The 27,460-nt window shown below is 45.1% G+C and overlaps 1 protein-coding gene across 2 annotated transcripts in view; it reads left to right on the top strand.

Annotated features, from left to right (window-relative positions):
• Positions 1–27,460, top strand: part of LOC138662865 (zinc finger protein 773-like) — a 57,530-nt gene that overhangs the window by 4,371 nt on the left and 25,699 nt on the right. For both annotated transcript variants that reach the window (XM_069748848.1, XM_069748849.1), the window contains exons 2-6: positions 24,675–24,824; positions 24,954–25,133; positions 25,218–25,341; positions 25,425–25,522; positions 25,721–25,811. In XM_069748848.1, the coding sequence (XP_069604949.1) occupies positions 24,675–24,824; positions 24,954–25,133; positions 25,218–25,341; positions 25,425–25,522; positions 25,721–25,811 (643 nt within the window). The remainder of the gene's footprint in view (positions 1–24,674; positions 24,825–24,953; positions 25,134–25,217; positions 25,342–25,424; positions 25,523–25,720; positions 25,812–27,460) is intronic.

The raw sequence follows: 27,460 nt of genomic DNA, 5'->3' as shown, positions 1-27,460 counted from the left end.
CGGGTTACTAAGCGCAGGACCGCGCTTAGTAACCCGATGTTTACCCTGGTTACCAGCGTAAAAGTTAAAAAAACAAACACTCCATTCTTACCTTCTGCTGTCTGTCCCCGACGCTTTACCCTGGTTACCGGCATCGTTGGTCGCTGGAGAGCTGCCTGTGTGACAGCTCTTCAGCGACCAAACAGCGACGCTGCAGCGATCGACATCGTTGTCGGTATTGCTGCAGCGTCGCTTAGTGTGAAGGTACCTTAATTCTAACTCTAGAGACTGCTAAACAAAGGCAGAATAATAGCCAAATAATAAGGTGTATCCACATATGGTACCCCTATAAGGTCCTCTAATAGAGAATATGTATAAAGCCAGGAGAAACCTAATAAATCTAAAACATAACCTTTAATGGCAACCTTCTAAAAACGATTTTTTATGGACAGAACGGTGATAAAGTGCATATAGTGCTCAAAATAACCAGTGCTCAATTAAAAAAATGGTTTTATCTCACCAAATCAGTCGTTTTTCCGCGGGAGCATCCTCATATGTTTTTTTTAGGGGGAGGGGAAACAAGCAGTAACTATGCTACCTAGTTGTGCCCCTGTATTGCTCCCGCCCTGACAAGGGCAGTCCCCAAGTCAGGCTAAATTGTTGTACCCACCACAACCAAGTCAATTTCCCTACGCGTTTCCTCTCCCATAGGGGAGATTCATCAGGGGAACGAAAAAACGGGGGTATGAATATAATGGGGTATTCTATTTAGAAAGATAGAGCCCCTGCATTGGCAGGTAGCCCCTATGTGTCCAGTGCACCTGGCTTTGGGTGTGGACTATGGTAAGGTGAGATGAACAGCGGGACCGCACTCCCTAATATAGTTCCTCCCCCTCTCCTCCTGATTGTATGGCATCCTACCTCATTTCCAGCTGGTCATTATGGCCGCTTAGCTTATTGAATATCCCTGGCGTTGTATCGCCATCTTTTTTACAGGTCATGTGTCTATACCTCTCCGGGATCCGGATCGATCTCCATTGCGCATGCGGACCGCAGAGCCAGTGAATCCGTGCTCTCGCCGGCCTCCACTTCCGGTTCACATTCCCCAGTGTATCCGCTATTGCGCAGTGCCGACCATGGCCCGGCTCTGTCGTCCGCCCGTGTCTCCGTCTCCCTGGTTACCTACATGCTCCCGGCTTTCTACGCTAGTGCGTATGCGGCCTTTCTGCCCGCTACTCTGCGCTACACAAGCAGGCACCTGGACTCCCTAGTACCTCCGCTATTGTGCAGTGTCGGTTCCAGTCCAGCTCTGCCGTCTACTGGCGTCTCTGTATCCCTGGTTATCACTCTGCTCCCAGTGTTCCACACCGATGCGCCTGCGGCCTTTCTGCCCGCTAATGCACAATATACAAGCAGATATATATCGATATCCTGGTATCCCAACTAGGATCCTGGTACTGGCGCTGGAAGTGATTGCACCGCTGGTTCATTTGTTGGTAAATACACAACCTCACTGTACCTGCATACATATTATGTTGTTGGATGTTATAAGAGGGGAAGAAGCTAACCAAAGGGGGAAACGCATCCCTCTGGAAAAATCCATAAAAAATCAAACATTCTCCGTTTAATACCCAATATAGTAAGTTCAGAGATACAGATATATCTATAAGATATGGCAGTGGCCCATACCTTAACCCCTTAGCGACCGCCGATACGCCTTTTAACGGCGGCCGCTAAGGGTACTTAAACCACAGCGCTGTTAATAAACGGCGCTGTGGAAAAAGTAAATAGCGCCCCCCAGAGTCAGATTTTCTCCGGGGTCTCGGCTGCCGGGGGTAGCCGAGACCCCAGAGAACATGATTCGGGGGGGCTTTAACCCACCCCGCATTTGCGATCGCCGGTAATTAACCGTTTACTGGCGATCGCAAAAAAGAAAAAAAAAACGCGATCTCTTTTTAATTTCTCTGTCCTCCGATGTGATCGCACATCGGAGGACAGAGAAAAGGGGTCCCAGGTAGCCCCCCAATACTTACCTATCTCCCCCGATGCTCCTCGTGGCTCCCGGTGGGCGCCGCCATCTTCAAAATGGCGGGCGCATGCGCAGTGCGCCCGCCGGCCGGCACTGCAAGAATCTTTGGGGTCTCGGCTGCCGGGGGTGGCCGAGACCCCAAAGAGCATGATCGGGGTCGGTTTTACCGACCCCTGTTTTGCGATCGCCGGTAATTAACTGTTTACCGGCGACCGCAAAAAAAAAAAAAAGTCAAAGTGTAATTCTCTGTCCTCTGATGTGATCGCACATCAGAGGACAGAGAAATAGGGGGATTCGGGGACCCTGCCATTTTCACCTGGGTCCCTGGGTCCTCCTGCTGCTCCTCCTGGCCGCCGGCAAAAGAAAATGGCGGGCGCATGCGCAGTGCGCCCGTCATCTGTCTCCATCTGCCAGCCGGCAGGAGAAGAGCAGTTGGGGCTAAAATTAGGGGTAGGGTTAGGGTTAGGGTTAGGGCTGGGTTAGGGGTAGGGTTAGGGGTAGGGTTAGGGGTAGGGTCAGGTGTAGGGTTAGGGTTAGGGGTAGGGTTAGGGGTAGGGTTAGGGCTAGGATTAGGGTTAGGGCTAAATTTAGGGTTAGGGTTGGGGCTAAATTTAGGGTTAGGGTTGGGGCTAAATTTAGAGTTAGGGTTGGGGCTAAATTTAGGGTTAGGCTTCTTTCACACTTACGTCGGTACGGGGCCGTCTCAATGCATTGGCCCGACATACCGACACACGTTGTGAGAATTGTGCACAACGTGGGCAGCGGATGTAGTTTTTCAACGCATCTGCTGCCCAATCTATGTCCTGGGGAGGAGGCGGCGGAGTTACGGCCACGCATGCGCGGTCAGAAATGGCGGATGCAACGTACAAAAAAACGTTACATTGAACTTTTTTTGTGCTGACGGTCCGCCAAAACACTGATCCAGTGCACGACAGACGCGACGTGTGGCCATCCGTCACGATCCGTCGGCAATACAAGTCTATGGGCAAAAAACGCATCTTGCGGGCACATTTGCAGGATCCGTTTCTTGTCCAAAACGACGGATTGCGACGGATGCCAAACAACGCAAGTGTGAAAGTAGCCTTAGGGCTAGGGTTAGGGTTGGGGCTAAAGTTAGGGCTAGGGTTGGGGCTAAAGTTAGGGTTAGAGTTTGGATTAGGGTTAGGGTTTGGATTAGGGTTGGTATTAGGGTTGGCATTAGGGTGACGCTTGGGATTAGGGTTAGGTTTGGGATTAGGGTTAAGGTTAGGGTTGTGATTAGGGGTGTATTGTGATTAGGGTTAGGTTTCAGGTTAGGGTTGAGATTAGGATTAGGGGTGTGTTGGATTTAGGGTTTTGATTAGGGTTATGGTTAGGGTTGACATTAGGGTTGTTTTGGGGTAAGGGTTGTGATTATGGTTAGGGTTAGTGATTAGGATTATGGATAAGGTTGGGATTAGGGTTAGGGGTGTGTTGGGGTTAGGGTTGGAGCTAGAATTGGGGGGTTTCCACTGTTTAGGTACATCAGGGGGTCTCCAAACACGATAGCCAATTTTGCGCTCAAAAAGTCAAATGGTGCTCCCTCCATTCTGAGCTCTGCCGTGCGCCCAAACAGTGGGTTACCCCCACATATGGGGCATCAGCATACTCGGGATAAATTGGACAACAACTTCTGGGGTCCAATTTCTCTTGTTGCCCTCTTGCTACAAAATCCTTTTTGTGGAAAAATATATATATATATTTTTTTATGACTCTGCATTATAAACTTCTGTGAAGCACTTGGGCATTCAAAGTTCTCACCACAAATCTATATAAGTTCCTTGGGGGGTCTAGTTTCCAAAACGGGGTCACTTGTGGGGGGTTACTACTGTTTAGGTACATCAGGGGCTTTGCAAATGCAACATAACGCCCACAGACCATTCTATCTAAGTCTGCATTCCAAAACGGCGCTCCTTCCCTTCCGAGCTCTGCCGTGCGCCCAAACAGTGGTTTACCCCCACATATGGGGCATCAGCATACTCAGGATAAATTGGACAACAACTTTAGTGGTCCAATTTATCCTGTTACCATTGTGAAAATAAAAACTTGGGGGATACAATATCTTTTTTGTGGAAAAAAAAATATTTTTTATTTTCACGACTCTGCATTCTAAACTTCTGTGAAGCACTTGGGCATTCAAAGTTCTCACCACACATCTAGATAAGTTCCTTGGGGGGTCTAGTTTCCAAAATGGGGTCACTTGTGGGGGGTTACTACAGTTTAGGTACATCAGGGGCTCTGCAATCGCAACATAATGCCCACAGACCATTCTATCAAAGTCTGCATTCCAAAAAGGCGCTCCTTCCCTTCCGAGCTCTGCCGTGCACCCAAACAGTGGTTTACCCCCACATATGGCACATCAGCGTACTCGGGATAAATTGGACAACAACTATTGCAGTCCAATTTCTCCTGTTACCCTTGTGAAAATAGAAACTTGGGGGCTAAAAAATCTTTTTTGTGGAAAAAAAATTTTTTTTTTATTTTCACGACTCTGCATTATAAACTTCTGTGAAGCACTTGGGCATTCAAAGTTCTCACCACACATATAGATAAGTTCCATGGGGGGTCTAGTTTCCAAAATGGGGTCACTTGTGGGGGGTTTCCACTGTTAAGGCACATCAGGGGCTCTCCAAACGCGACATGGCGTCCAATCTCAATTCCAGCCAATTCTACATTGAAAAAGTAAAACGGCACTCCTTCTCTTCCAAGCTCTGCGGTGCGCCCTAACAGTGGTTTACCCCCACATATTGGGTATCAGCGTACTCAGGAGAAATTGCACAACAACTTTTGTGGTCTAATTTCTCCTGTTACCCTTGTGAAAATAAAAATTTGTGGGCAAAAAGATCATTTTTGTAGAAAAAATGCGATTTTTTTTTTTCACGGCTCTACATTATAAACTTCTGTGAAGCACATGGGGGTTCAAAGTGCTCACCACACATCTAGATAAGTTCCTTAAGGGATCTAGTTTCCAAAATGGGGTCACTTGTGGGGGGTTTCTACTGTTTAGGCACATCAGGGGCTCTCCAAACGCGACATGGCGTCTAATCTCAATTCCAGCCAATTCTACATTGAAAAAGTAAAACGGCGCTCCTTCACTTCCAAGCTCTGCCATGCGCCCAAACAGTGGTTTACCCTCAAATATGGGGTATCGACGTATTCAGGAGAAATCGCACAACAACTTTTGTGGTCTAATTTCTCCTGTTACCCTTGTGAAAATAAGAATTTGTGGGCGAAAAGATCATTTTTGTGTAAACAAAAGCGATTTTTTTATTTTCACGGCTCTACGTTATAAACTTCTGTGAAGCACTTGGGGGTTCAAAGTGCTCACCACACATCTAGATAAGTTCCTTAAGGGGTCTAGTTTCCAAAATGGTGTCACTTGTGGGGAGTTTCTACTGTTTAGGCACATCAGGGGCTCTCTAAACGTGACATGGCGTCCCATCTCAATTCCAGCCAATTCTGCATTGAAAAAGTCAAACGGCGCTCCTTCACTTCTAAGTTCTGCGGTGCGCCCAAAAAGTGGTTTACCCCCACATATGGGGTATTGGCGTATTCAGGAGAAATTGCGTAACAAAATTTATGGTTACATTTCTGTTTTTACACTTGTGAAAATAAAAAAAATGGTTCTGAATTAAGATGTTTGCAAAAAAAAGTTAAATGTTCATTTTTTCCTTCCACATTGTTTCAGTTCCTGTGAAGCATGTAAAGGGTTAATAAACTTCTTGAATGTGGTTTTGAGAACCTTGAGGGGTGTAGTTTTTAGAATGGTGTCACACTTGGGTATTTTCTATCATATAGACCCCTCAAAATGACTTCAAATGTGATGTGGTCCCTAAAAAAAAATGGTGTTGTAAAAATGAGAAATTGCTGGTCAACTTTTAACCCTTATAACTCCCTAACAAAAAAAAATTTTGTTTCCAAAATTGTGCTGATGTAAAGTAGACATGTGGGAAATGTTATTTATTAGCTATTTTTCATGACATATCTCTCTGATTTAAGGGCATAAAAATACAAAGTTTGAAAATTGCAAAATTGTAAAAATTTTTGCCATATTTCCATTTTTTTCATAAATAATCGCAAGTAATATCGAAGAAATGTTACCACTAACATGAAGTACAATATGTCATGAAAAAACAATCTCAGAATCAGCGGGATCCGTTGAAGCGTTCCAGAGTTATAACCTCATAAAGTGACAGTGATCAGAATTGCAAAAATTGGCCCGGTCATTAAGTACCAAATTGGCTCTGTCACTAAGGGGTTAAAAATCATAATAGATAGTAAATATCCTGTTTTATTGGCTTAGTGCCCCCAAGAGACAGCGACCCAGATTCCAACCTATTTAAAACCAACAGCAATAAACCCCAATTTCTGGGGAAAGGACATATACACCCCTAATAATTTCAGAGAAAGCAGCTGTAGCTCAATTGTTCATTCAGACCCTGCGTATGACAGGTCTGAAGACAGAATATCCACCTTGACTCTTTTTGAAGTAACATCCTATCAAAGTCACCCCCTCTTCTTGGCGGTCTGACTCTCTCGATACCCATGAACTGTATGGCCTTCAAATCCCCATTGTGCATAACATTAACGTGTCTGGCCACAGATGTATCTCTTTTATTCTGAATATCACCTAGATTCTCTCCTATCCTCCTTCTTAGCTCCCTTATTGTTTTGCCTACATAGGCCTTACCACATTTACAGGTGATGCGGTAAATGACGCCTTTGGTTTTGCAATTGATGAAGTCCCTGATCTCAAACGACTCACCAATACCATCAAATTTTTTACCCACTAGTATGTATTCACAAGCCATACAATCACCACAACGATAGCAACCATTGGTTTTAGCAGGTAGCCAGTTCTCTCTAGTCACAGGTGTAACAAAGTGGCTATGTACCAGGCGATTTCCAATCGTCTTACTTTTTCTATACGTAATGTGTGGTCTTTCACCTACAAGGTCTCTTATATCATCATCCATCCGAAGGATGCCCCAATGTTTTTGGACTATTTGCCTGACCATTTGGGCCCCATTATCAAAGGTACAGATAAGTCGAGCTTTTCCATTCGGGTTCTCAGTTCTCTTTTTGGGTACCATAAGTTCTCTCCTATCCTGTTCCTTCGCATATTTAAATGCTTCTCTCAATATTCGGTCAGGGTAGCCTTTAGTAAGAAATCTCTGACGCAAGTCATCCGCCTTGCTTTTAAAGTCTTTTGTATTTGAGCAGTTCCTTTTTAGCCTCAGGTACTGACCCTTGGGTATACCCCTCTTAAGGGAATAAGGGTGATGACTCTCCCATTTCAGCAAAGAATTAGTGGAAGTTGGTTTTCGAAAAGTGGTAGTTTCCAACGTGTCCCCATTTTCGGATTTGGTAATTAAGACATCGCAAAAGGCCAATCTATTAGGATCCACTTCATATGTGAGCCTTAGGCCTATCTCATTCTGATTTAGTGAGTCAATAAACTCCTGGAACTCGGCCACGGTGCCCCGCCATAGGATGAAAACATCATCTATGAATCTGACCCACAGGTCAACCTTACTTATCAGATGCGTAAATTGGTCAGAGAATACGACGGTGTCCTCCCACCAGACCAGGAACAGATTTGCGTAACTTGGCGCACATGGATTGCCCATGGCGGTGCCCCTGTGCTGGTGGAGGACCTTACCATCAAAGGTGAAGTAGTTATTCTGCAGGACAAATTCAAGAAGGGAGATAACCAACTCATTATGGGGGGCACATTGGCAGCCCCTCGTACTCAGAAAGTGTTTGACACCCAGGATTCCAAAATTATGTGGAATCGATGAATGCTGAAGTACTTCTGATTCCACAATGATATTGTCCAGTTTATTCAAGAGATCAACTGTATCTCTCAAGTATGATGGTAATGAGCTCACAAAGGGTCTGAGGATCTCATCAAGGTAAATACCCACATTTTGGCTTATGCTCACAATGCCCGATACAATGGGTCGGCCCTTAAGGGGATGAAGCCCTTTATGCAGTTTTGGGAGTGCATAAAAAGTTGCCTTTACTGGATGTCTAGGAAGTAGATAGTCATATTCTTCCTGACTCATCAGTTTCTTATTTATAGCCCCATCAAGAATATTTTTCAATTTGTCCCTTGTTGTTTCCATCTGATTACTCATGACCCGGGTATATGTAGCTGTATCATTTAACAAGGATAGACACATATCCCTGTATCCATCTATATTCATCACAACTATGTTTCCCCCTTTATCAGAGGGTTTTACCACTATAGATGTGTCCCTCTCCAGATTCTGGAGTGCCTCCATCTGGTTCTTGGTTAGGTTGTGTCTAATATGGATACCTTCTTTTTGTTTAATCTCATCCGTTGTTAAATTGAGGAACACATCTATAGCGGAAACATCACCCCCGACTGGTGGCATCTTGGTACTAGTTTTTTTCAGAGATGAAAAAGGACCCTGACCACTCGTTGATGGCAATGTTTGATCAAGATTGGCCAAGAGCTGCACATCCTGGAGTATATCCACTGGGATGTCCAGCCCTGCACAAATCTTCCTATTCTGTTGTTTGAAAAATTTGTGCCACCTTAATTTTCTAACAAATAGGTTTATGTCCTTGATACAATCAAAAGTGGAAAAATCCGTAGTGGGAATAAATGATAACCCCTTACTCAGTACCGTCATCTCTACTTCACTAATATTTCTATCAGAAAGGTTGATTACCTGTAGTTCTAGTCCCTGTTGAAGGGGTTTCTGCTTCTCAGGGAGTATGTGTTGTCTAAAAAACCTGGTCTAGATACTGGGTGGAAATTACCCCCTCTACGTGCCTGCTTGTATAGCGCAGAGTAGCGGGCAGAAAGGCCGCATGCGCACTAGCGTAGAAAGCCGGGAGCATGTAGGTAACCAGGGAGATGGAGACGCGGGCGGACGACAGAGCCGGGCCATGGTCGGCACTGCGCAATAGCGGATACACTGGGGAATGTGAACCGGAAGTGGAGGCCGGTGAGAGCACGGATTCACTGGCTCTGCGGTCCGCATGCGCAATGGAGATCGATCCGGATCCCGGAGAGGTATAGACACATGACCTGTAAAAAAGATGGCGATACAACGCCAGGGATGTTCAATAAGCTAAGCGGCCATAATGACCAGCCGGAAATGAGGTAGGACGCCATACAATCAGGCGGAGAGGGGGAGGAACTATATTAAGGAGTGCGGTCCCGCTGTTCATCTCACCTTACCATAGTCCACTGTTGTGACTCCTGTGGTCACAAGTGGTACTTCGGCTGATTCTCTCTATGAGCTTCCGTTGGTGGAGGAAAGTGGTACTGCGGCTTCTGAGTTTCCTTCCTCAGGTGATGTGGTGAAGTCGTTAGGTGCTGCTCTATTTAACTCCACCTAGTGCTTTGATCCTGGCCTCCAGTCAATGTTCTAGTATTGGACTTGCTTCCTCCTGGATCGTTCCTGTGGCCTGCTGCTCTGCATAGCTAAGTTTCGCTTTTGTTATTTTTGTTTGCTGTTTTTTTTCTGTCCAGCTTGCTTATTTGGTTTTTCTTGCTTGCTGGAAGCTCTGGGACGCAGAGGGTGTACCTCCGTGCCGTTAGTCGCTACGGAGGGTCTTTTTGCCCCCTTTGCGTGGTTGTTTGTAGGGTTTTGTGTTGACCGCAAAGTTACCTTTCCTATCCTCGCTCTGTTCAGAAAGTCGGGCCTCACTTTGCTAAATCTATTTCATCTCTACGTTTGTCTTTTCATCTTAACTCACAGTCATTATATGTGGGGGGCTGCCTTTTCCTTTGGGGTATTTCTCTGAGGCAAGGTAGGCTTATTTTCTATCTTCAGGCTAGCTAGTTTCTCAGGCTGTGCCGAGTTGCATAGGGAGTGTTAGGCGCAATCCACCGCTGCCTTTAGTGTGGTTGGAGAGGATTAGGAATTGCGGTCAGCAGAGTTCCCACATCTCAGAGCTCGTTCTATGTTTTTGGGTTATTGTCAGGTCACTGTATGTGCTCTGACTTCTATGTCCATTGTGGTACTGAATTACCTAATCATAACAGTCCACACCCAAAGCCAGGTGCACTGGACACATAGGGGCTACCTGCCAATGCAGGGGCTCTATCTTTCTAAATAGAATACCCCATTATATTCATACCCCTGTTTTTTCGTTCCCCTGATGAATCTCCCCTATGGGAGAGGAAACGCGTAGGGAAATTGACTTGGTTGTGGTGGGTACAACAATTTAGCCTGACTTGGGGACTGCCCTTGTCAGGGCGGGAGCAATACAGGGGCACGACTGGGTAGCATAGTTACTGCTTGTTTCCCCTCCCCCTAAAAAAACATATGAGGATGCTCCCGCGGAAAAACGACTGATTTGGTGAGAGAAAACCATTTTTTAAATTGAGCACTGGTTATTTTGAGCACTATATGCACTTTATCACCGTTCTGTCCATAAAAAATCGTTTTTAGAAGACTGCTAAACAAAGGCTCACAGCACTCGCTGCAAGATAAGGGAGATACATTAGAGAAGTTGAGGCCAAGAAGATAAATGCCCTGTTCTCCAAAGAACCATGTGTGAAAAACACAACACCAGTGCCAGTGCAATGTGGCTGCAATATCTGAGAATGAAACACAGCAGCCACCTAGAGCAAGAACCAGTCACCATTACAGAAACAGACATCCAACAGTGGTTCAAGAACTTGAAGAGCTGGACAGCACCTGGCCCAGACATGTTCCTCACCTACTGGCTAAAGAAATTCACAGCGGTACATGAATGCATGGCAAAGCAGATGAACCAACTGCTAGAAGCAGGCCACCACCCAGCTTTGCTAACACAAGGAAGAACAGTGTTGATCATGAAGGATCCTCACAAAGTAACAGTTCCATTCATCTACCGCCCATTAACCTGCCTTACGACAACATGGAAACTTGTGTCAGGCATAATAGCCACCAAGCTACAGAACCATATGAAACAGTACATGAATCCAGCTCAGAAAGGCATTGGGACTGACACCAGAGGCTCTAAGCACCAGCTCCTAGTAGATAGAGCAGTCGCTCAAGACTCAAGATCCAGACAGACCAATGTCAGCACAGCCTGGATTGACTACAGGAAGGCTTATAACTCAATGCCACACACATGGATCTGTGAATGCTTTGCTCTGTACAATGTCAACAGGAAATTAAGAACCTTCCTCAGAAACGCAGTGGGGCAATGGAGAACAACATTGGAAGTCAACTCAAACTAACTCAAGACAACTAGCACAAGTGACCATCAAATTTGGCATATAACAAGGTGGTGCACTGTCCCCATTGCTGTTCTGTATAGGCTTGAACCCCCTCAATCAGATAATTATAGAGTCTGGCAATGGATACAAGATCAAGAGTGGAAGCACCATCAGCCACCTCCTCTAAAAGGATGACATCAAGCTGTATGCGAAAAACGAATGAGACATCAATTCACTGATCCACCTGACAAGGATCTACAGTGAAGACATCGGGCTGTCCTTCGGAGTGGAGAAGTGAGGCCGGTTGGTAATAAAGAGAGGCAAGGTAGTCAAGACTGATGGAGTGGAATTACCTGCAAGGCACATAGCAGATGTACAGACATGCTACAAGTACCTCAACATCCCACAGGATGCCTCATGTAACCATGATGAGGAGGCAAGGAAAGCAGCAACATCCAAATACAATCAAAGGGTAAGACAGGTCCTGAAGAGCCAGCCTAATGGGAAGAATAAAATCTGCTCCATCAATACATATGCTCTGCCAGTTATCGGATACCCTGCTGGCATAGTGTGCTGGCCAAAAGAAGAGATGGATGCTGCTGATGTGATGACACGAAAACTCCTCACAATGCATGAAGATCTCCACTCTAAGTCCAACACCAAAAGATTGTATATCAAAAGAAAGGAGGGTGGTCGAGGCTTGTTAAGTGCAGCACCCCAGGTTACCGGTTGCTGCAGTGATGTTGATTTTCCTTCGGGGAAGGTGATGTCATGCTCAGAGGCAAAAGAATTCCCTTCACCAGGTAAGGCACAAACATGCAACATAATCCGAATCCAGGTCAGGAGGGGGAGCTCAAGACCCGGATTCAGGGGAGCTTCCCTGAGTTACATGTATCCTGACCTGGAGGAGGAGTTAGTTAGTTGGTCCAGGGAGACCAAGGAGGTTAGCCTGAGAGGAACACTGAAGGTGAAGTGGAAGAAATTCTAAGAGAGCAGACAGAGAGGCCTGTGTTATGATCTGGTGGCCGAGGAGCAGCATGAGACGTACACTGGAGAAGGTGGTACCTGTACTGACCGCAGACCCTGAACTTAGCACCGCAACTAGAAGTAGCCGTGGGATGTACCTAACGCTCCCTAGACACGTCGACACAGCCTAAGAACTAACTTCCCCTAAAGATAGAAACGGGAAAACTATCTTGCCTCAGAGAAAATCCCCAAAGAATAGACAGCCCCCCACAAATATTGACTGTGAGAAAAGAGGGAAATGACATACGCAGACTGAAAACAGGATTTAACAAAGGAGGCCATTCTAGCTAAAAAGAAGGAATAGGACAGAGTACTATGCGGTCAGTATTAAAACACTAGAAAATATCCACCACAGAAAATACAAATCTCCACATCTGACTAAAGACATGGAGGGTATATCAGCATCTCCAGAGCACAGCTTGGCTGCAAAAAATTATTCACAGACAAAGCTGGACAAGACAAAACATGAAAATGCACTGAACTATAAGGTCCACAGCATGTGGACAGCAAAAACAAAGCCAGAACTTATCTTTGTTGAAAGGAACAGCAAAACAGGAGAGACCAGGTATGGATGTGAATCCTCCAAAAACAATGGACAACTGGCACTGACTAAAGGATCAAGCAAGACTAAATAACCCAGTCCAAATTGCAATAAGTGGACACACCTGATAAATGCTGCGATCCAAAGACAGCAGCACTACCACTCATAACCACCGGAGGGAGCCCAAGAGCAGAATTCACAACAGTACCCCCCCTTGATGAGGGGTCACCGAACCCTCACCAGAGCCCCCAGGCCGATCAAGACGAGCCAAATGAAAGGCACGAACCAAATCGTCAGCATGAACATCGGAGGCAACAACCCAAGAATTATCCTCCTGGCCATAACCCTTCCATTTGACCAGATACTGAAGCTTCCGCCTCGAAAAACGAGAATCCAAAATCTTCTCAACCACATACTCCAACTCCCCATCAATCAACACCGGGGCCGGAGGATCAACAGAGGGAACAACGGGCTCCACATACTTCCGCAACAAAGATCTATGGAAAACATTATGGATGGAAAAAGAGGCTGGAAGGGCCAAACGAAAAGTCACTGGATTGATAATCTCAGAAATCCTATAAGGACCAATAAACTGAGGCTTGAACTTAGGGGAAGAAACCTTCATAGGAACATGACAGGAAGACAACCAGACCAAATCCCCAACCTGAAGCCGGGAACCAACACACCGACGACGGTTAGCAAAACGCTGAGCCTCCTCCTGAGATAACACCAAATTGTCCACCACATGAGCCCAAATTTGCTGCAGCCTGTCAACCACAGAATCCACACCAGGACAATCAGAAGGCTCAACCTGCCCTGAAGAAAAACGAGGATGAAAACCAAAATTACAAAAAAAAGGCGAAACCAAGGTAGCAGAACTAGCCCGATTATTAAGGGCAAACTCGGCCGATGGTAAGAAAGCCACCCAATCATCCTGATCAGCAGACACAAAGCATCTCAAATAAGTTTCCAAAGTCTGATTAGTTCGCTCGGTTTGGCCATTTGTCTGAGGATGAAATGCGGAAGAAAAAGACAAATCAATGCCCAGCCTAGCACAAAAGGCCCGCCAAAACCTAGAAACAAACTGGAAACCTCTATCGGACACAATATTCTCTGGAATGCCATGCAAACGAACCACATGCTGAAAAAACAACGGAAACAAATCAGAAGAGGATGGCAATTTAGGCAAAGGTACCAAATGAACCATCTTAGAAAACCGGTCACAAACCACCCAGATAACCGACATCCTCTGGGAAACCGGAAGATCTGAAATAAAATCCATAGAAATATGCGTCCAAGGTCTCTCAGGGACCGGCAAAGGCAGAAGCAACCCACTAGCGCAGGAACAGCAAGGCTTAGCCCGCGCACAAATCCCACAGGACTGCACAAAAGAACGCACATCCCGCGACAAAGAAGGCCACCAAAAGGACCTACCAACCAAATCTCTGGTACCAAAAATCCCAGGATGGCCAGCCAACACAGAACAATGTACCTCAGAAATCACTTTACTAGTCCATTTATCAGGAACAAACAGTTTCCCCACTGGACAGCGGTCAGGTTTTTAGCCTGAAATTCCTGAAGAACCCGTCGTAAATCAGGGGAGATGGCAGAAAGAATCACCCCTTCCTTCAGAATGCCGACCGGCTCAAGAACCCCAGGGGAATCAGGAAAAAAACTCCTAGAGAGGGCATCAGCCTTAACATTCTTAGAACCCGGAAGATACGAGACCACAAAATCAAAACGGGAGAAAAACAGGGACCATCGAGCCTGTCTAGGATTCAGTCGTTTGGAAGACTCGAGGTAAATCAGATTCTTATGATCGGTCAGGACCACAATACGGTGCTTGGCCCCCTCAAGCCAATGTCGCCACTCCTCAAATGCTCACTTCATAGCCAACAACTCCCGATTGCCGACATCATAATTGCGTTCCGCAGGCGAAAACTTCCGAGAAAAGAAGGCACATGGTTTCATCAAGGAACCATCAGAATTCCTCTGAGACAAAATGGCCCCTGCCCCAATCTCAGATGCGTCAACCTCAACCTGAAATGGAAGAGAAACATCCAGCTGACGCAACACAGGGGCAGAAGTAAATCAGCGTTTAAGCTCCTGAAAGGCAGAAACAGCCGCGGAGGACCAATTCGTCACATCAGCGCCTTTCTTCGTCAAATCGGTCAGAGGTTTAACCACACTGGAGAAGTTGGCAATGAAATGACGATAAAAATTAGCAAAGCCCAAGAATTTCTGAAGGCTCTTCACAGATGTGGGCTGAATCCAATCATGAATGGCCTGAACCTTAACCGGATCCATTTCTATAGATGAGGGGAAAAAAATGAAGCCCAAAAAAGAAACCTTCTGCACTCCAAAGAGGCACTTCGACCCCTTCACAAATAAAGCATTATTAAGGAGGATCTGAAATACCATCCTGACCTGTTTCACATGAGACTCCCAATCATCGGAAAAAATATCATCCAAATATACAACCATGAATTTATCAAGATAACTCCGAAAGATATCACGCATGAAGGGCTGGAACACAGATGGGGCATTAGAGAGTCCGAATGGCATCACAAAGTATTCAAAATGGCCTTCGGGCGTATTAAATGCAGTTTTCCATTAGTCACCCTGCTTAATACGAATAAGATTATATGCCCCTCGAAGGTCAATCTTAGTAAACCAACTAGCCCCCTTAATCCTAGCAAACAAATCAGTAAGCAAAGGCAAAGGGTATTGTAATTTGACCGTGATCTTATTCAAGAGGCGATAATCAATACAGGGTCTCAAGGAGCCATCCTTCTTGGCAACAAAAAAAAAAACCTGCTCCCAATGGTGCAGAAGATGGCCGAAAATGCCCCTTCTCCAAAGACTCCTTAATATAGCTCCGCATGGCGGCATGTTCTGGCACAGACAGGTTGAAAAGTCGGCCCTTAGGGAACTTACAACCTGGAATCAAGTTAATAGCACAATCACAGTCCCTATGCGGTGGAAGGGAACTGGATTTGGGCTCATCGAATACATCCTGGAAATCTGACAAAAACTCAGGAATTTCAGAAGAGGGGGAAGAGGAAATTGACATTAACCCCTTCATGACCGGGGGATTTTTCATTTTTCCGTGTTCGTTTTTCGCTCCCCTCCTTCCCAGAGCCATAACTTTTTTATTTTTCCGTCAATTTGGCCATGTGAGGGCTTATTTTTTGCGGGACGAGTTGTACTTTTGAACGACATCATTGGTTTTAGCATGTCGTGTACTAGAAAACGGGAAAAAAATTCCAAGTGCGGTGAAATTGCAAAAAAAGTGCAATCCCACATTGGTTTTTTGTTTGGCTTTTTTGCTAGGTTCACTAAATGCTAAAACTAACCTGCCATTATGATTCTCCAGGTCAGTACGAGTTCATAGACACCAAACATGACTAGGTTATTTTTTATCTAAGTGGTGAAAAAAAATTCCAAACTTTGCTAAAAAAAAAAAAAAAAAAATTGCGCCATTTTCCGATACTCGTAGCGTCTCCATTTTTCGTGATCTGGGGTCGGTTGAGGGCTTATTTTTTGCGTGCCGAGATGACGTTTTTAATGATAGCATTTCGGTGCAGATACGTTCTTTTGATCGCCCGTTATTGCATTTTAATGCAATGTCGCGGCGACCAAAAAAACGTAATTCTGGCGTTTCGAATTTTTTTCCCGCTACGCTGTTTAGCGATCAGGTTAATACTTTTTTTTAATTGATAGATCGGGCGATTCTGAGCGCGGCGATACCAAATATGCGTAGATTTGATATTTTTTTTATTGATTTATTTTGATTGGGGCGAAAGGGGGGTGATTTAAACTTTTATGTTTTTTTTATTTTTTTCACATTTTTTTAAACTTTTTTTTTTTACTTTTGCCATGCTTCAATAGCCTCCATGGGAGGCTAGAAGCAGGCACAACGCGATCGGCTCTGCTACATAGCAGCGATCTGCTGATCGCTGCTATGTAGCAGAAATGCAGGTGTGCTGTGAGCGCCGACCACAGGGTGGCGCTCACAGCGACGGGCAATCAGTAACCATAGAGGTCTCAAGGACCTCTATGGTTACCATTCACAAGCATCGCCGACCCCTGATCATGTGACGGGGGTCGGCGATGCCGTCATTTCCGGCCGCCCGGCCGGAAGCGGTAGTTAAATGCCGCTGTCTGCGTTTGACAGCGGCATTTAACTAGTTAATAGGTGCGGGCAGATCGCGATTCTGCCCGCGCCTATTACGGGCACATGTCAGCTGTTCAAAACAGCTGACATGTCCCGGCTTTGATGCGGGCTCACCGCGGAGCCCAGCATCAAAGCAGGGGAGCCGGCATCGGACGGTATAGTACGTCCGATGCCGGAAAGGGGTTAAAGGAACATCATTATGAACCCCCTGACAACCCCAACTAGTCACACATAGATTTCCAATCTAACACCGGATTATGTACCTGTAACCATGAAAAACCCAGCACAATATCATCATGCAAATTATGCAACACCAGAAAACGACAATCTTCCTGATGGGCTGGCGCCATGCGCATGGTCAGCTGTGTCCAAAACTGAGGTTTATTTATAGCCAACTGTGTAGCATCAATCCCACTTAAAGGAATAGGGTTCTGCAAAGACTGCAAGAGGAAACCACAACGTCTGGCAAATTCTAAGTCCATTAAGTTCAGAGCGGTGCCTGAATCCACAAATGCCATGACAGAAAATGATGATAATGAGCAGATCAAGGTCACAGATAACAGAAATTTAGGTTGTACAGTACTGGTGGTAACAGAACTAGCGATTCTCTTTGTACGCTGAGTGCAATCAGAAATAACATGAGTAGAATCACCGCAGTAAAAACACAACCTATTCTGACGCCTGAATCTTTGTCGTTCAGCTCTAGACAAAATCCTATCACACTGCATAGGCTCAGGGCTCCGCTCGGAGGACAACGCCACAGTGTGCACAGCTCTGCGCTCGCGCAAGCGCCGATCAATCTGAATGGCCAGAGACATAGAATCACTCAGACCAGCAGGCGTGGGGAACCCCACCATAACATCTTTAACGGATTCAGAAAGACCCTTTCTGAAAATTGCCGCCAAGGCATCCTCATTCCATTTAGTCAACACAGACCATTTTCTAAATTTCTGGCAATACGATTCTGCCGCTTCTTGACCCTGACACAGGGCCAACAAGGTCTTCTCTGCATGATCCACTGAATTAGGTTCATCATACAATAACCCTAGCGCCTGAAAAAAGGTGTCTACATTAAGCAAAGCAGGATTTTCAGATTCCAGGGAAAATGCCCAATCCTGAGGATCACCACGCAACAGGGAAATAACAATTTTAACCTGCTGAATGGGATCACCAGAAGAACGGGGTTTCAGAGTAAAAAACAGTTTACAGTTATTTTTAAAGCTCAAAAAATTTGGATCTGTCCCCAAAAAACAAATCAGGAGTTGGAATTCTAGGCTCTAAGCCAGAGTCTGAACGATATAATCGGAAATACCCTGTACTCTAGCAGCAAGTTGGTCCACACGAGAAACCAATTCCTGAACCTCCATGCCAGCGCCAAACTCCTGAGCCACCCAGAGGAAAAGAGGGAAGGAAAGACAAAACAGACTACAGAAAAAAAATGGCTCAGCACTTTCCTTCCCTTCTTCTGAGATGCGTTTAACTCATTGTTGGCCAGTTGTACTGTTATGATCTGGTGGCCGAGGAGCAGCATGAGACGTACACTGGAGAAGGTGGTACCTGTACTGACCGCAGACCCTGAACTTAGCACCGCAACTAGAAGTAGCCATGGGATGTACCTAACACTCCCTAGACACCTCGACACAGTCTAAGAACTAACTTCCCCTAAAGATAGAAACGGGAAAACTATCTTGCCTCAGAGAAAATCCCCAAAGGATAGACAGCCCCCCACAAATATTGACTGTGAGAGGAGAGGGAAATGACATACGCAGACTGAAATCAGGATTTAGCAAAGGAGGCCATTCTAGCTAAAAAGAAAGAATAGGACAGAGTACTATGCGGTCAGTATTAAAACACTAGAAAATATCCACCACAGAAAATACAAATCTCCACATCTGACTAAAGACATGGAGGGTATATCAGCATCTCCAGAGACACAGCATGGCTGCAAAAAATCCTTCACAGACAAAGCTGGACAAGACAAAACATGAAAATGCACTGAACTATAAGGTCCACAGCATGTGGACAGCAAAAACAAAGCCAGAACTTATCTTTGTTGAAAGGAACAGCAAAACAGGAGAGACCAGGTATGGATTTGAATCCTCCAAAAACAATGGACAACTGGCACTGACTAAAGGATCAAGCAAGACTAAATAACCCAGTCCAAATTGCAATAAGTGGACACACCTGATAAATGCTGCGATCCAAAGACAGCAGCACTACCACTCATAACCACCGAAGGGAGCCCAAGAGCAGAATTCACAACAAGCCTGGCAGCTGTGAAGGAGCTGCAGCCTTTGAGAAGGAAAGTAACCTGGAAGGGTCACATGTGGAATACTTGTGAGGGACAGTGCATAGGAGAGGAACAGAGCTCAGAGGGTAACTGCAGCAGGGCACCCTCAGAGCTGAAGCGCAGTAGCGGGTACCGGGAGCCCAAGGCTTTTGTGGACTATAATACAAAGAGCAGAACCAGAGGGCATTGAATTATATAGACTTTGCCCATATTTACCTGTGGTACAGCAGCACCTTGGAGCCTAGAGTCACCGTGAAAGGACCCCAGTAGGCACGGCTCAAGCAAACTGCCATACAGGTACCTGTCTCCGGACAGGGGAATGAATAAGGACCTTGTTTGAGACACTTAGTGGCAACAGGGACTTCAAAGACAGTGAGCGCAGAGTGGAAGGCTCAAACCTGACCTACTTAGGGGATTCCGCTTGTTTGTCGATTGCCCGGGCTTCTAATTGGAACTGTTGCCGATGCCCTGGACTGTGGCCTGTCACTCACAAGTAAACCAGGTAAAGACTTACAACTTGTCTCCTCCATTTATTCACCGGCTATACCATCTATGCCACACGCCATATGACCCCTGGGGACCCCGCTTCACCTGTGGGAAGTGTAATATCAGGGCTGCTGCAACATCCCCCAGGGAACCCTTTTCATGCAGGGTCAGTCCCATTGCTGACCGAACTCCACAGGTGGCGTCACAACAAACTTTATCCCTTTAAAGACCTTTCCCTTAAACCTTGATGCCCAAGGCCACGGACCGGGTTGCCATCGTGACATCCCCTTTAAGAGAGGACCCTTTATCAAGTACCCCACAGCCCTGGGGGCGCATTATAAGCATCCAAGCCACCATCACGGATGAAACAAGGAGCATCCAGGAATACAATAGAAAAATAGCACCAAAAGATGAGATGCTGAGAAAAAGCCTAAGGCAGCAACAACAACAGGTCTGGAAGGAAGAACAGTAACATGAACCGCCATGGCAAGACAAGCCGCTGCACAGGATGTATCATCAACAGATAATGGAGGTGGCTCACATGGAGAAATCCTACCGTGCTTGGGCAGCACGGTGGCGCAGTGGTTAGCACCGCAGCCTTGCAGCACTGGAGTCCTGGGTTCAAATCCCCCCAAGGACAACATCTGCAAAGAGTTTGTATGTTCTCTCCATGTTTGCGTGGGTTTCCTCCGGGTTCCCCGGTTTCCTCCCACATTCCAAAGACATACTGATAGAGAATTTAGATTGTGAGCCACATTGGGGACAGAGATGATAATGTATGTACAGCGCTGCGGAATATGTTAGCGCTATATAAAAATAAAGATTATTATTATTATTATTTATTATTATTATTTTCCTACCAATGGCTTGCCGTGGGCGAAACGCGCGTAGGGGCGTGTGTCAGCATTATTGGAGAAGGAGAAGGGTAAGATCTTATCATGAGGATAATAATTCTTGCTGCATATATGAGATTGTGGGTCACTAGACTGTGGGACATCTCCCTGACATATTTCTGCAGTATTAGGTCCTTGTAACGCCCTAATTAATATTGAGCACTGGCACTTTAGGTTGTTATAATGAGTAAATACAGGGACTACTTCTTTCAGAACTCATGACCTCCTCCCCTCCATAAATGTGATATTGAGTACTTTTGGTGCACCTTGTCCTAATATTTGAATATCTCTGTATGATTATATTACTATAGTGTTGTATTATACTTTGTTTGTTTTAGTACTTGAAATAAACATATAAATTTTATGGATAAATGTGAGATGTTATACTTCATTTTTTCTTGTGGTTGGCTATGTAATAGGAAGTATCTCAGGGTACAATTCCAAATAGTTCTGTCAATGTTGACAGGACCAATCTATGAGTATGGTCTCTGGATCTGAGTTTTTGTTTCTATATTACATAGATGGATAGAAGAAAAGCCGGTAATTCAGCAGCCGCTGTAGTGTAAAATCACTGCAGGAGCCGACAGGATAGAAGAGATGGATTACATACAGTAAATACAAATAGAATAGGTAGATATATAGATGTCAGTGACAAATACAATTATTACAGTGTGTGCAACTTACTGTAAATGTATTTAATTAATAAAAGTTATTTTTTCTGAAAAAAAATGGTTTGGGTCTGTGACATCCCTGCTAACATAGTGAGGAAGTCACACGGTGCAAAGACGAGTTCACGGGAGAATTTCACTGCGATTAATTTCAACTCGCCTCTGCACTGTGTGAATTTCTCATGCTGGGATCTCACTGAGGTCACCGCAGTTCAGCCCGGCTGGGAACGCAGCCTCAGTGATGTCATCGCTAGTCACTGACGCTGCGTTCCAAGCAGCTCATTCACCAGTGGTTCTCAACTTGGTTGAAATAGGTTGAAACCTATTTCTCCCCCAGACATGGATTACAGCGTGGGTCAGAACGACAGACAGGTATGGTATATTGTTGTTTTTTTATTTTAGTTTTAGTACAGGAGATCGAGGGTTTTGGTGAAATTAGGCGAAGTCGTAAGTATGGTTTAATTGAGATTATTAAAGGAGTCTGTGTCATTTTTTTCAGTTCACTTTATTCTTGCTGTGTCTTTATTTACCATATAACTATAGAATTAGTAATGGATAGGTGTCTTAGTCTCCATTACTAAGCCGTGGGCTTGATGTCACCTGACAATACAAAGATGACATCAACTACACAAATTTGAACACCACTTGCCACCACTATAGGACAAGTGGGAAGTTCCGGGCTAAGCACCAGATTTGGCGATTCTAATAGATGTGCCTTTTCTGGGCAGCTGTGGCTGTTATTTTTAGGCTGGGGGGGTCAATATCCATGGCCCTCTACCAGCCTGAGAATACCAGCCCTCAGCTGTCAGCTTTAGAAAGGCTGGTTTTCACAAACTGGGGTGAACATTTTTTTAAATTATTTATTTAAATAATTAAAAAAAGAGTATGGGGACCCTTTTATTCTTGATAACCAACATTGCTGAAGCTGACAGCTGAGGGTTGCAGCACCCAAGTTGTGAGTTTTGCCTGGCTGATTATCAAAAATAGGGGGAACCCATTACTTTTTTTTTATTTTTTATCTATAGTGCAAGAGTTCTGATGAATACCCTCCATCATCTGCTCCTGGTCTCTCGGGTATGTTCACACTGGGCATTTTTGCTGCGCTTTTTTGACATAGAGCATGTCATTTCTTTCAGCTTATTTCAGCTTTTTTCGCCCATTGACTTGAATAGATGGTAGAAAAGCACTGCAAATACACAGGTTGACCTTTTTTTGCAGCTTATTTGCTGCAGAAAAGTCATGGACAGCCGGATGTGACCTCACACTCGGCTCTGCTACCTCTAGATGGCCGGCTGCATGATGCATCCATGCAGCCTGTCATTCAGCAGAGTGGACCCGAACCCCATTCACTGGAATGGGGGTCCCGACAATACTGTGTTTGTCATGCTGTCATTTGCATGACAGCGCAGCAAACACTGCTTCTGAACGGCAGAGAAACCATCCCCGCTGGTCAGAGAGCTGCAGTTCCCCCACTGCGAAAACACAGCGGGAGCGCTCAGCTGTGATCGGAGGTATACAGGTTACCTCCGGTCACTGGTGTCAGCTGATGGGACAACTGCTCCCATCATCCGACACCTGCTAATAACAGTGAGAGCAGGAGCCGATGATAATAGTATTCATCAGCTGCTTCTGTGCGGTAAATACATAATTTAAAAAAAATCTGCGTGCGGTTCCCCCTATTTTTGATAACAAGCGAGGCAATACTTACCGCTGGGGGCTGCAACCCTCAACTGTCAGCTTCAGCAAGGCCAGTTATCAAGAATAGTGTGATCCCCACACTGTATTTTTTAATAATTCTCCCAGTGAACTCGCCTCTGTACCGTGCGACTTTCTCACGGTGCTAGTGAGGTATCTCACTGAGGTCACCGCAGTTCAGCCCAGCTGGGAACGGAGCATCAGTGATGTCACTGCTAGACACTGAGGCTGCGCTCGCAGCAACTCATTCACCAGTGGTTCTCAGCCTGTACGGTCACATCTTGGCACCGTCCAGGTTGGAAACTATTTCTCCCCAGGCATGGATTACAGCGTGGGACAGAACAATGGAGAGGTGAGGGATATAGTTGTTTTATTATTTTTCGTTTATTACAGAAGATTGAAGGCTTCGGTGGAATTAGGCGAGGTCGTAAGTATGGTTTAATTGAGATTATTACAGGAGTCTGTGTCATTCTTTCAATTAAAGGACTTTTTCTGGGTGTCTGTGTTTTTTTACAATGTGACTATGGGGCAAGTAATGGGGGCGTCTTATTGATGCCTCTTCATTACTAACCTCGGGGCTTGATGTCACCAGACAATACAAAGGTGACATCAACCCCCAACTATTACTCCACTTGCCCCAGCTAAAGGGTAAGTGGGAAGGGAGAGGCTAAGTGCCAGAATTGGTGTATCTTAGAGATGTGCCTTTTCCGGGGTGGCTGAGAGCTGATGTTTTTAGCCTGGGGGGCCAGTATCCATGGTCCCTTCCTAGGCTGTTAATATAAACCCACAGCTGTCTGCATAGCATTTGCTGATTATTAAATATAGGGGGAACCTATATAACTTTTTTGGTGGGTCTCCCATTTTAATAGCCACTAAAGGCTAAGTATACAGTTGTGAGCTGATATTAATAGCCTGGGAAGCTCCATGGGCATTATCCCCTTCCTAGCCTATAAACAAACTTCTGTGTGTGAATCAGACCTGAGATATAATGTAATAGATGATTACAGTGCAGAGAAGATGGGAAATATTCATACAGGTGGCGGGCGGTGATGGAGTCAGTGACCGACTATGTCCAAATATGTTTCTAGTATAAGATGAAAGTGTAATCCTCATCATTAAGTAATTATTTCTCATGTCGCGTGTAATGAATGTCTCCTGCAGTATTACTAATGCCGATTCCAGGGTCGGTAAATGAGACGAGAATTAGCGTTATGGAAGATCAGTCTATGAGAAACGTATTCAGCTGCCGCCTCCGAGGAAGAAACTGCTTGTTGTCTTTGGCCTAAATATATAGGATTTATTAGTAATAATAATAATTTTATTTTAATATAGCGTTAACATATTCCGCCTTGCTTTATAGTTTTGCACACATTACCATCACTGTCCCTGATGGGGCTCACAATCTAAATTCCCTATCAGTATGTCTTTGGAATGTTGGCGGAAACCGGAGAACCTGGAGGAAACCCACGCAAACACGTGGAGAACACACAAACTCCTTGCAGATGTTGTCCAAGGTGGGATTAGAACCCAGGACTCCAGCGCTGCAAAGCTGAATTAGTAGATGTCAAGAAGAAAACTAAATACTGTAAAATAATAAATCTCATATGTTTCCCTTATTATCCCCAGTAATTGTATTATTACAGGATTCTTATGATGTTACATCAGCTCATCTTCTCATTCAGGTCTCTACAATATCGGATCCTCTCAGTGAAGATCTTCTACAACAGAGAATTTTCCTGATTTACCCATCAAAGATGGATATGGACAGAGACAAGATGGCGGAGAGGATATTACACCTCACCCTAGAGATCCTCTTCCGGCTTACTGGAGAGGTGAGAGATTCTGATGACGTCACATTACATCATTCTTATCTATGGGAATAACAAATGGACAGAACTGGAGAGGTGAGGACTCTGGAAATGTCTGTAGTGAGATTTATTAATGTGTCTCTCCATTACCAGGATTACACAGTGGTGAAGAAGACCTCTAGTGATCGCTGTCAGGACCCTGTGTCTGAGGGATGGGGAAGACCCCTGAGCCCAATCACTGGGCCTCCACCTCACCCCCTGATCCATGAGGACATCAATGACCAGAAGATCCTAGAACTCATCTACAAGATGATTGAACTTCTGACTGGAGAGGTGACACTGCTGGGAATGCTGGGACATTATACAGTAACACTATGAAGGGATCGGGGGGGATGACGGTATCATTGTATGTGTCAGGTTCCTATAAGGTGTCAGGATGTCGCTGTCTATTTCTCCATGGAGGAGTGGGAGTATTTAGAAGAACACAGAGATCTGTACAAGAACATCATAATGGAGGTTCCCCAGCCCCCCACATCTCCAGGTAATAGACAGGACTAAATACACACGGCCTATAATTATCTGTATGTAAAGAATGAATTCACTCCCTGTATGTGTTTCCTCCAGATCTATCCAGTAAGAGGACAACACCAGAGAGATGTCCCCGTCCTCTTCTTCCACAGGACTGTAACCAAGAAGATCCCAATGCTCCTCAGTACCATCAGGTAGATGGAGAGAAGGTGTCAGGAGATCTCCCCTATGATGTGTAGACGCCAGTGAAGGTCTTGTGCTCAGTCTTGTTTTATCCACCAGTATTATATGTGTTATGCTTGTGTAATGAGAACGGTGGAGATGGCAGGATTAGAGCTGATCATAGATGTGACTTCTCCATCTGTCGGTGACTTTTATAATATTTGTTTCAGGGTGAAGAGCTGACCCATATTAATACTGCAGAGACATATGTGAGGGGGGATGAGTGCTGTAAAGAGGAGATTCCCACATATGACTACCCAGGTGAGTAAGTAATGGTTAACTGTTGTGAATTCTGTGGCTGAATTCACTCCTGTGGTCACAAGTGGTACTGCAGCTTCTGGGCTTCCTTCCTCAGGTGTTCTGGTGAGCTCGTTAGCTGCTTCGTTACTTAACTCCACCTGATGCTGCTATCCTTGCTCCTAGTCAATGTTCCAGTGTTGGATCTGAGCTTCTCCTGATTGTTCCTGTGTCCTGCTGCTCTGTATAGCTAAGTGCTTTTTTGCTATTTTGTTGTTTTTTTTCTGTCCAGCTTGTCTTTTGTTTTGCTGGAAGCTCTGAGACGCAAAGGGTGTACCGCCGTGCCGTTAGTCCGGCACGGTGGGTCTTTTTGCCCCCTTTGCGTGGTTTTTGCTTTAGGGTTTTTTGTAGACTGCAAAGTTCGCTTTACTGTCCTCGCTCTGTCTAAGATTATCGGGCCCCACTTTGCTGAATCTATTTCATCCCTACGTTTTGTCTTTTCATCTTACTCACAGTCATTATATGTGGGGGGCTGCTTTTTCCTTTGGGGTATTTCTCTGGGGGCAAGTCAGGCCTATTTTTCTGTCTTCAGGCTAGCTAGTTTCTTAGGTTGTGCCGAGTTGCCTAGGTAGTTGTTAGGCGCAATCCACAGCCACTTTTAGTTGTGTTTAGGATAGGATCAGGTGTGTGGTCTACAGAGTTTCCACGTCTCAGAGCTCGTTTCTTTGTTTTTGGGTATTTGTCAGATCACTGTGTGCGCTCTGATCGCTAGGCACACTGTGTCTCTGGATTGCCTTCATAACACCTTTCATTAGCAGACATAACAGTACTAGGAGCCCTCTAATGATTCTCAATAGAGGGAAAGAAAAAGTTCTGACATCATTTTTTTTTTTTTCCTCTGCTCTGTGTTCACTTTTTTTTTTTTTTTCCCCTAGAAATTTGGGTGTTTCTTGACACAGGTGTGGACATGGATATTCAGGGTCTGTGCTCTTCAATGGATAATCTCGTTATAAATGTACAAAAGATTCAAGATACTATTGATCAGAAATATATGCTAGAACCAAGAATTCCTATTCCTGATTTGTTTTTTGGAGATAGAACGAAGTTTCTAAGTTTCAAAAATAATTGTAAGCTATTTCTGGCCTTGAAACCTCATTCTTCTGGTAATCCTAGTCAACAGGTTTTGATTATTATTTCTTTTTTGCGCGGCGACCCTCAAGACTGGGCATTTTCTCTTGCGCCAGGAGACCCTGCATTGAGTAGTGTCGATGCGTTTTTCCTGGCACTCGGATTACTGTACGATGAGCCTAATTCAGTGGATCAGGCTGAGAAAAATTTGCTGGCTTTGTGCCAGGGTCAGGATGATATAGAAGTATATTGTCAGAAATTTAGGAAATGGTCAGTACTCACTCAGTGGAATGAATCTGCGCTGGCAGCTTTGTTCAGAAAGGGTCTCTCTGAGGCTCTTAAGGATGTCATGGTGGGATTTCCTATGCCTGCTGGTTTGAATGAGTCTTTGTCTTTGGCCATTCAGATCGGTCGACGCTTGCGCGAGCGTAAATCTGTGCACCATTTGGCGGTATTGCCTGAGGTTAAACCTGAGCCTATGCAGTGCGATAGGACTATGACCAGAGTTGAACGGCAGGAATACAGACGTCTGAATGGGCTATGTT

This window comes from Ranitomeya imitator, chromosome 2 (assembly GCF_032444005.1).
Source record: "Ranitomeya imitator isolate aRanImi1 chromosome 2, aRanImi1.pri, whole genome shotgun sequence".
In the NCBI taxonomy this organism is placed as follows: Eukaryota; Metazoa; Chordata; class Amphibia; order Anura; family Dendrobatidae; genus Ranitomeya; species Ranitomeya imitator.
Note: the sequence above shows the minus strand (reverse complement) of the source record. Positions and strands in the feature narration are given on the sequence as shown.